The sequence below is a fragment of the Cibotium barometz genome, chromosome 11 (genome assembly GCF_041138505.1).
Source record: "Cibotium barometz isolate CiBa-2024 chromosome 11, ASM4113850v1, whole genome shotgun sequence".
Classification (NCBI taxonomy): Eukaryota; Viridiplantae; Streptophyta; class Polypodiopsida; order Cyatheales; family Cibotiaceae; genus Cibotium; species Cibotium barometz.
Window position 1 is genome coordinate 56,101,968 of NC_141056.1, and position 10,258 is coordinate 56,112,225.

General features: G+C 43.0%; 1 protein-coding gene across 1 annotated transcript in view; it reads left to right on the top strand.

Annotated features, from left to right (window-relative positions):
- The window catches only part of LOC147634356 (acyl-CoA), an 85,698-nt gene extending 76,183 nt beyond the window's left edge, over positions 1-9,515 (top strand). Inside the window, exons 10-12 of the mRNA XM_086805498.1 lie at positions 8,553-8,763; positions 8,870-9,040; positions 9,143-9,515. Of these exons, the coding sequence (XP_086661624.1) occupies positions 8,553-8,763; positions 8,870-9,040; positions 9,143-9,202 (442 nt within the window). The 3' untranslated portion in view covers positions 9,203-9,515. The remainder of the gene's footprint in view (positions 1-8,552; positions 8,764-8,869; positions 9,041-9,142) is intronic.
- Positions 9,516-10,258: the final 743 nt, after the last annotated feature.

The window sequence follows — 10,258 nt, forward strand, 5'->3', positions numbered from 1 at the left end:
TGGAGGCCTCTAGGGATGCGACAGTCGTAGCGAGAAGCTCCAAGTCCGCTTCTGAAAACGAAAGGCAGGTAACGGCGGCCTCGGTCGGGGGAGACGGAGCGGTTGCCATGGAGTCCTCCTAGGGGCGAAGACCAGAAGAGGCCAAAACTTGCCAAGACAATGAAGAAATTACCACAACCTAAGGGTGCTGCTGGAGAGACGAGGATGGGCTAGAGATGGCGGAGAAGAGAGGAAAGGAAGGGGCGGAGGGCGCAGAAAGGAAAAGAAAAGAAAAAGAAAAAAAAGAAGAAGAAAAAGAAGGAAGGAAAGAAAGAAAGAAAAGAAAAGAAGAAGAAAAAGAAGGAAGGAACGAAAGAAAGAAAAGAAAAGAAGAGGAGGAGGAGGAGGAGGAAGAGAGAGAAAAAAAAATAGGAAAGAAAGAAAGAAAAGAAAAGAAAAAAGAAAAAAAAAGGAGAAAGGAAAAAGAAACAAAGAAACAAAGAAAGAAAAAAGATAAAGAAAAGAGAAAAGAAAAAAGAAAAAAAAGAAAAAAGAAAAAAAACAATGGGAGAGGGGGGGGGGTGGGGGGGCGCACACGAAGAGGGGGAGGGAAGCGAACGGATGAGAGGCTACCGGAGAGAGAGAGAGAGAGGGGGGGGGGGATCTGGTGGGGAAGAGGAACTGAAGGGCATAGGGAGGGGGGGGTCGACGCTGATTGGGGGGTGGGGCAGGCGTAGCTGCAAAGAGGAGACTCATCACACTGTTGGTGGGCATATCGTACAAAATCCTTGCCAAAGCCATAAGCAGATGCCTCCAACATACCTTCTAGACTTCATACACGTACACAGATAGGTTTCATTTAGGATAGGAGCATCTTGGATAACATCTTTACTTTTTGAGAGGCGACATCATCACGTTCCGTTAGAAGGTTCCGCAAGAGGACATGGTGGTGCTTGTGCTTGACTTTGAGAAAGCCTCTGATAGGGTAGATTGGGCTTTCCTCAAGGGCACTATGCTCAGGATGGGATTTTTGATTGCATGGGTGTGGGTGGTCTTGGCTCTAAAGTCTTCTGCTCATAGCTAGGTCTTATATGGGGCTCCTGGAGAGATCGCTTTCCCATCTCTAGATCAGTTCACTAGGGTTTCCCCTTGGCCCCTTTTCTTTTTTTGTTTGTGGCTTCCTACTACGAGGAACTTTTTGGGAACATAGGATACAGGTCTCCACCAAGGCATTTGGCTGCCTATTAAGGATTCGGAGTACGCTGAGGACACGATGACCTTCCTCTTCGGCAACGAGGGGAACTTGTATCAATTTGTGGCCGTGATTGAGGAGTTTTGCCTTGCTTTAGGAGCAAAGATCAACTGGCACAAGTCATGCAGCTTCTAGGTAGGCCCCTCACCCACTTTGGAGTGGTGTCCGGTGGAGGCTCTTCAATGGGTCCCTCGTATCACCTCCATGGGGTACTTTGGGTGCCGGGTGGGCATAAGCAGATTGCTCCCCTTATTCTGAGCATTCAGAGGAAGCTTTTGTATTGAATCTCCACGTGGCTTTTTGTGGAGGGGGGATTGGTTGTGGCCAACGAGGTTGTCTTGGCCACCATGTGGTACATCAATTCATGTTGGGCGCTTTCGCATTCTTCCATAGGACATGTTCAACGGCTTATGAGGAACTTTCTTTGGGTAGGAGGCGATGGCATGGAAACTCATGGCAATGCTGCATGGAGAGTCATCATTCAGCGCCCCACCTCCCCCCCTCCCCCCTCTCCCAAAAGGGGGCTTGCGAATCATTGATCCGATGGTTCAGAGAAGAGCCTTGCTGGGCAAGCTGATAGTCCACTACCTCCTTTTGGGGGGAGACCCGTGGAAGGAGTTCTTCCTGGACCATATCTATTCGCACACCCCCGAGCTTAGTGGTCCCTAGATCATGAGCCCTAGATGGATCGTCATGGAGGCCCACACTCGCAGATTTGGTTTCTCCTTCGAGGGCAAATTTGCCACCAACATTCTTCGTGTGTGAGCCTTTTTCCGTTGAGCCCTCATCTAGGCTCTTCCCTTCTTTGACAATGAGCGACTTCGATAGCCCATGGCAAGGTTACATTATGAGTACAAATCCGCACGTTCCGTACAGGTATGTATTTTTTTTTACTTCCCTAATGTCTCCTAATTCTCCGAATGTATTCCAATTTCCCCAATTTCTCCAATGACGTACAATTTTTTCCCAATTTCTCCGAAGTTCCTCAAATTTTTCCATATTTTTTTGATTTTCTCTAATTTTTTAAATTTCTTCCAATTTTCCCAATTTCCCCTAAGTCTCCTCAATTTCCCCCAAGTCTCCCAATTTTTTTCAATTTCTAAACTTTTTATGTTTCATATTTTTTTATTTATGGTTTTAAAAAACATGAACACACTCAACACCCCTTAGTTTCTCAAACATCATCCCACGGACCAACTTGGAGCAATAAAAACCAGTTGGAGGCTTGCAAATGCAAATTAGCGATGTGTACCCGCAGATTTGGAGGAGAAGACACTGTTTTCCTCTACTCCTGGTCTTGTAAACACTGAGAGCGCAGTGTCTTTAGTTGTTTTAGGAGATTTCAGAGTTTTCCAGCTTTGTATTTCACATCATATTAGTAAAGAATACTCCGCAAAGGGGATTTGGGGAACCGATGCCTGTGCTGTGCAAGTGCTGTTGTGTAGTGATTGTGCAAGTGTTTCTTGTAATTTTCTTGCTAGCTACCTATGACATTGTGGTTTATGGAATTAATCCTATGAAGATTAAGGTGCCTTGGGAAATGGGCAACCACTTTTTTGCCCAAAAAAAATCCTTCCATCAGTTAAGAGAAAAATGTCCGCCGGTGGGTGCTCTACAACCCTCTATAGAGGTAGAATGCTCAAACAAAAAGAGGGGACACTCCTTTTATGACTGGCCACTCTCGGAGGGAGACTATCAGTGAAAGCCACATTGGGAGCCCATAATGCCAAGTGATATCACCATCCATGCTGGTGAGGATCTTTTGTTTTGCCAAAAAAAGATCCATCGGTTAAGAGAAAAATGTCTGCCGGTGCATGCACTACAACCCTCGGTAGAGGTAGAATGCTCAAACAAAAAGAGGGGACACTCCTTTTATGGCTGGCCACTTTCGGAGGAGACTATAGGTGAAAGCCACATTGCGCCCTTGGGGGCCTATGATACCAAGTGATATTGCCATCCACGCTGGTGAGGAAGGAACCACTACTCCAAGTCCACAGGAAGGCCCCTCAGAATGAGGTTTGAGTCTCTTGTCAATCGGTCCCATTGTCCACGCAGGGTGTGGATAAGGTCTGTCCTATTAAAATGACGATCTTGCAATTGTGTGAGTTCGAGTTGATAAAATTGTATTGGAACCTCAGGTGATGGCTTAAAGGTAGAAAGGGTGTGTAAAACCTTAACTTTGAAAGTAATTCGAATAATTAGTTGGTTGGTGTTGTGTGAGTAGTTGTTGTGAGTTGGAGAACGCCGTTTTCATTGTCCAATGCATCACCCAGGGTCTCCTGATCAACATGTGGCACATCAGGACTGATTGGAGTAGTGTTAGGTGGCTGAATTTCAAGAATTTCAGCACCATGTGATGGTGTAAATGAGCCAAAGCGGGCTCTACATCATCAACATGTAACCCAAATAAAGACAGCAATGTATCAAAGACATCTTCTGGGCCAACTAATGGCTGTTTTTGACATGAAAACAATGGCTGAGATGCAAACTCATCAAAGATAACATCGCGAGAGACAATGATTTTAGTCGATACCCTTTGCTTTGAATGATGTAGCGTGTAAAGATACATTTAATGGCCTTTGCATCAAGTTTATGTCTTCGTTGGGCTGGTACATGCATGCAAGCCAGACAACCAAAGACTCGCATATGAGTAAAATCACTGAGATTCTGCCATTCCAAGCCCCATAAGCTGTCATAGATTTCAAGGCTTTAATAGGACAGTGATTCAGCACATAGTTGGCACACATGATTGCCTCAAGCAAAAATTTATTCGGAAAATTCTTGCTTATAAGCATACATATGGCCATTTCCATAAGAGTACGATTACGTCTCTCAGCAACTGGGGAGTATAAGTTGTATACATTGATGAGATATGCCACGAGACTGCATAAAAGCTGTGAACTCATTTGATAAATATTCCCCTTGTACGCAAAGCAACAAGCTTATGACCACAAGCATTTTCAGCCAAACAAAGCACGGAAGGATGCAAACACATTTGATTTGGCTTTCAAGCCATATGCCCAAGTGAACCGAGCGTAGTAATCAATGAAAGTGACAATATATGATGTCCCCCAAGAGATGGAGCGGAAAACTTGATTCAAGAACTGATGCCAATATAATTGTCATGTGTACGCACAGTCATAATGACAAAAGCGCCGTAGAAATCCATTAAATCCTGATTACAGATAGATAGATCCTGAATTTTAATGACTCCGTATCGCATAGAATACCGAAATCATGGATTAGTTTAGTGGCTTTGCGGCCAAGAAAAATAGATAGATATCTGAATTGCTCAAAGTATCTATCCTGCAACAAACACCAACAACCAAAGGATTCTCCTTGCACATATATATGCAAGAGTAAAAACATATATTTAAGCGACAAAAGACTGAATATATTTCTTTTAAAAGAATTGCATCTACATAGGCCAAAATACTTAGCTGATCAAAGGATATTGGCAAAAGTACACAACCGAGGTGTTTGCAAAATAGCATCCGCTTTACATAAAAACATATGCCTTCATGGGGAGGTTGAAGTCCGTCGTCAAATAATCTATATCTCAGGCGAAGCCTGTGCATCATCATGATGTGTAATCTTCAGATGAGGGCAAAAGACTATCATGTGCTCCACTGCTCCACAATCTATGCACTTCGGCTGCCACACATTCTGTTTCACTCTAGCGCGCATCGGGCCACAAACATCACTATGTACAAGCTGCAATGATCGAGTAGCTCGCACAGTGCCATCTTTGGAAAAAGAATGTCGATGCATCTTCCCAAGTAAACAACCCTCACATGAATGCTTAACAAGGAGCTGCAAAGGAGGCAACTCATGAACCATGTTATGCTTATGCACCTGCATAATGGGAAATTAAAGTGAACAAACCGAGCATGCCACAACTTAGCGTCACGTAGAACTATAGGGGTAGAGACAGCCATAGCATCATGCGACTCTTGTACCATGTCATACCTATCCACCTTGTACAAACCATTGCACAATGTACCAGACATGACAATAGAATTGACATCTCAACAGTCATGAACTGAGCAACAGTGATCAGAAAACTGAACTTTAAACTTTTTGCAAGAGTAGACATAGAGATGAGATTTTTGTGAATTCCAAGTACATACAATGTGTCATATAAAGTGAAAATGTCACCATTGCATGCTTTCAATTCTACATTCCCAATGCCCTTAATAGCATACAATACATTATTAGCACACATCACTGTACCACCTTTAAGTACATGAAGTGATGTGCTCTATAGCACCGTTGTCAAAGTACCAATCAACATCAAAAGCTGACATACAGTAAGAAGGCATAGATGGGGTACTACATGTGACAATCAATGCATAGCCATCATGGGCCAAGTTGGCCTCTTCCTTAGTGTCATTTGTGGTAGCAGCCAAACCTTGCTGCTTTTTCTTTTGCTCACTCTCAATACGCTTTTGGCATTCTTCAATGACATGTCCAGGTTTTCTGCAATAGTTACACCGTTTGTTCTTGTCTCCACCTTTTGACGCAGGATGATCTAAACGAGCAGGTGCCTTGCCCCAGGCTTAGCACTAGAAGATGTCCCAGATTTCCCTTTGCCACGAAAAGAGTAGCAAATGCCTAATTTGCAGCAATCATGTTATTCCGGTTTGATCAGGATTGCTCTTCCTGTACAAGAGAGCTACTAAATCATCAAATGTGTACAAATCTGAATTTCTCTTCTTCAATAGCCGAAGAGTGGTAGCAAATGCTTGATAGGATTCAGGAAAACCATTGAGAACAGTAGAAACAAGTGGACTATCAGATATTACGTCATCAATATTGATTAATTGCTCTCGCAAATCCTTAATACGGATGAGGAATATATCCATAGAATCATCGTCAGTCATATGCACTGTGTCAAGCTTTTTCCATAGATAAGTTGCACTAGCTTCATTGCGGATCTGATACAATGAGGCAAGTATATCCCATGCACCCTTAGCAAAAGTACATGAACGGATATGAGGAATGACTTGCCTTCAACATGAGAGAGCGATCAATGCATGAGCCTACGCATCTTTAGCATCCCATCTAAGTTGTTCCTATGTAGAAGGGACAGGAGCAGGCAGTGCACTCCCACTGCAACTAGAATCATTAGTCCCAATAGTGGACCCCCTTGATGTGCTAGCTGTAGGTGTGGGACCAGCATGTCTTAACTTAGCACCAGACACATATACCCATAAATTCTTTGTAACCAATACATGCTTCATCATGTATGCCCACATAGGATAGTTGGCACCATCCAACTTATCCTCAAACAACATGCCAAACAAGTCACTAGTGTTTCTAGACATTTTTCAAGAGTATGTATTCATTGACTAAACATAAGTCTTGACTCAAACAAAGACTGCAACTGAATCAGAATGCCCCAAATATTTGTTCAATACATATACATATGACAAACTGTCTCGACCAAGGAAATTTGCAGCAAACTGAAGCAAAGCACTGCAAAAAATTGGGCAAAATGTTCCTGTAAGGCAAAAGTGCACAAATGTCGGCCAAAAACCTTTAAATCCTGTAAATTTGAGAGAAAGCCCTAAAATTTCTCACATAGACCTATCAATCCTTGTGAAATAGGCACAAATCTGAGCAAGATCTGTGATTTTGGGTCTAAATCTTGCAGATGATGCAAAAAGCCCCAAATTTTAACAGACAAAATGTGCCCAATGTGTCAATTTCAGGTCAAAATCTGCCAAATCCCACAATTTTGCATACAATTGTAATCTGTATGGGTTGCAAATTTTGCAGTGTGCAGGTATGCTTGCAGGACGAACAACAACAATGTATGGAACAAGTAGTACAGCAGAGCCGTACAGCTGTACGGACAGCAGCTGTAGGGTGGCACAAATCTGAAAAGACAGCAGGTGCAGGGTGGTGTATGGCAGCACGTGCAGGGTGGCACATGATAGCACGTGCAAGGTGGCGCAGGTCTGTGTATGGGCTGCAGCAGGTTGGTGCAGATCTGTGTGGGAAAGAGCTGCAGGTTGATGGTGAGGAGCTGCATGCGAGGAGCACGCTGGCTCTGATACCAGTGTTGGATGTGAGAAGCTCTGCAAATACACAGACACACACACACCGCTCGAACGGAGAAAACGTGAGTGAGGAGTGCTGGAAATGTATTCTGATAATAATGAAGAATGAGAAAGTACAAAGTACTATATGGTCTAGGTCTAAAAGACCAACACACAATAAGTGTGTTCACACGGGAAAAAACCCATGTCGAGCCATGGCAAAAAGTGCCCATGAGTAAACGAGTTCACACCTGAACTTCTATGAGGAGAAATGGCTAACAGCGATGACGAATACACAACTCCAACTATCAAATAACGATAAAATTTGAGAACAAAATCCGAGGTATTGAAAGGCGCATTGAGGCTAGTCTCTAATGTTGCTCACTCTTTAATCCTTATTTAGATGACTATCTTCACTAGCTAGTTGGATATCCCTCTTTTCCTGCAAGCCATACACGTTCGACAAACTTTCCTTTCAAGTAGAGCATAGACCTAATGATCGTACCATATCCCCCATTATCAACTCTTCTCCAAAGACTTGAACTTCAGATAGATGCCAATGCTCTTAGCCTAGAAGTCGTCTTTCATATGTTGGCAGCCAACATCCTCCTGATTCTTAGTCATGAAGTTGACAAACACTTAAGATATTGCTTGTATTCAAACACTGGATAATCCAAGACATCAGATATGCTCGGGTAGTCAACTCACACACCGGATAATCCACGATGCATGCATAGCTTGAATCACCTTGGACTCGCCCACAAATTGGAGCCGTGTTTTGACAAAATCAATAAACATGACTCTGAAAATCTAGAAAGAAAAGTGCATGTCATGATCAGCCCAGATGTGGGGTAGCTGGGAAAGGTGATGCCATTGATTCTTCTCCAATTTACTCCTACCTCCTAGAGGAAAGCACTGCTGGGTGCTTTTCTTGTACTTTTATTTTTCCATACCTAGTATTTGCAAATATCCTCTCTTTTATTACATCTTTGCCAGAATACTGGATCAAGTTAGCTCCTTTTCAGAAAGCATGATTTGAACTAATCTAATCAAATGACCTCAGTGGAAGGAAAGGGAGAAGTGTCTGTGTTGGCAGTCAAAGAGGTATCACCTTTTCAATGAAGTCTAAGAAAAGGAGGCTCACATTTGTACTCATTAATTTGTGTGCTCAAGTAATTATATGAATACACCAAAATTTTCCACCGCATTTCTGCAAGTAACACTCATCTTTAGATTTTGCACATAGTTTTACAGCATCTGTCTGCACATGATTTCAGGTGGGGCCAGGCATACTTGACAAGGGAGTTCTTCCACATGCTAGGTTCTCGAATGGGAGATCGTGTGTTACTCATTGTGGCTGAGGACCAAGAGGAACTTGTAGCAGGAGCTTTGAACCTGATTGGAGGTGACACACTGTTCGGCAGGCTATGGGGATGCCATCCACGGGCATACTATCCAAACCTTCATTTCGAAACTTGCTATTATCAGGTTCCAAAACTCTTATTTCACTACATTGTAAGCCTTAGAATCACTTGAAGTTGATGTTTTCTGCACACCAAGAGTCTCTCAGGGCCGCAAGACTTCCACCTTGCAGGCTATTGAAGCTGCTATTGAATGGAACCTGAAGAAGGTAGAAGCTGGAGCACAAGGAGAGCATAAAATTCAACGTGGGTATATGCCGACCACCACATATAGTGCGCATTACTTTCCCAATGATACATTCAAACAGGCAGTAAAAGATTTCCTAAAACGGGAGTCATCACAGGTATGTGCTATTTCTCAGCCACACAGAGTCAGGGTCTTTATACACCATGCTTCCTCTGTCGTTTGTCAGAGTTGAGGAGCCGTTGGTTTGTGAAATGCACAGGTTAATCTTGCCAAAGATCTCCTTTCAGACTCTGGACCCTTCAAAGAGCAGAATGACTAACCTTCCATAGCTGACATAGTTGTTTATTTATGTACATAATACCCTTCTTTTAACATGAAGCTAACACATTTGTACTGTTATTTAGGACAGAGATACCTGGATGTACAAAATTAAGCAATTGTGTAGGTGTAGAATAAAAAGCAGGCTATTAATTCATTTAATATTCAGCAGGTCAGGCCTATTGCAAGCATTTCTACCTGTGCTGGGATGTAGTGCTTGTGAGGGTCTTGTACTGTATCATGTAATTCTTGTGAGAGCATAAATTTACTTTGTATAAGCATATATATTAGGAATTCCAGTGTTCCTTTCTTTCCATGCTTGGTGTTCCAACCTTGAGCTTGTATCACTCTGGCAAGGGGAGTACGATACCGTCTCTCTATTGCCAGGTGCACAAAATCTGGACGTCAGCACCACTCGTGTAGGGGTTTTGGGTAGAATCCAATTTAAAATGTTGTATACATCGTCTCTCATTATTGGAATCTGAAGAGATGTAGTTGAACAAAAGAAACTTTGCTAATGTAATGGTGAGTGGAATCCACTTATCCAAACATCAGGTGTTGTTAAGTATTGATCATGCATCTGGTTTGTTGGAGCTGCCTGGAAGGACCAACAATAAAGCAATTTGTCATGCACCATGGATCAGATAGTACGAAAGGTACAAAGAGGAAACGTACAGTGACTCACACAGAAGGATTGACATATAAAGCATGATTTTGGAGTTGGATGTGAGAAGCATTGGGTTGAGAAATCAATGATGGGATTGATAGTATCCATCCGTCATGGTCATGGGTTGTGGGTTGTGGGAGGGAACATCTGAGCCACTAAATTAGGACACTTTATTTCAAGGAATCCAAATCTCCTACACTTAGCCGTCAACATCAATTTAAATTCTGCACCTTTCTGATGTGGAATTGGCTCTCAACATCTTTGCAGAATGTTCCACTCCCCATGACCATGACGGTTGGGAAAGGCCATCAGTCGGCCTTTCTCGGAGGACGATGGGTCACCAGCTAGCAATGGCTCCCCATTTTTCTCTTGGAAAGCCCTCTTGACAGC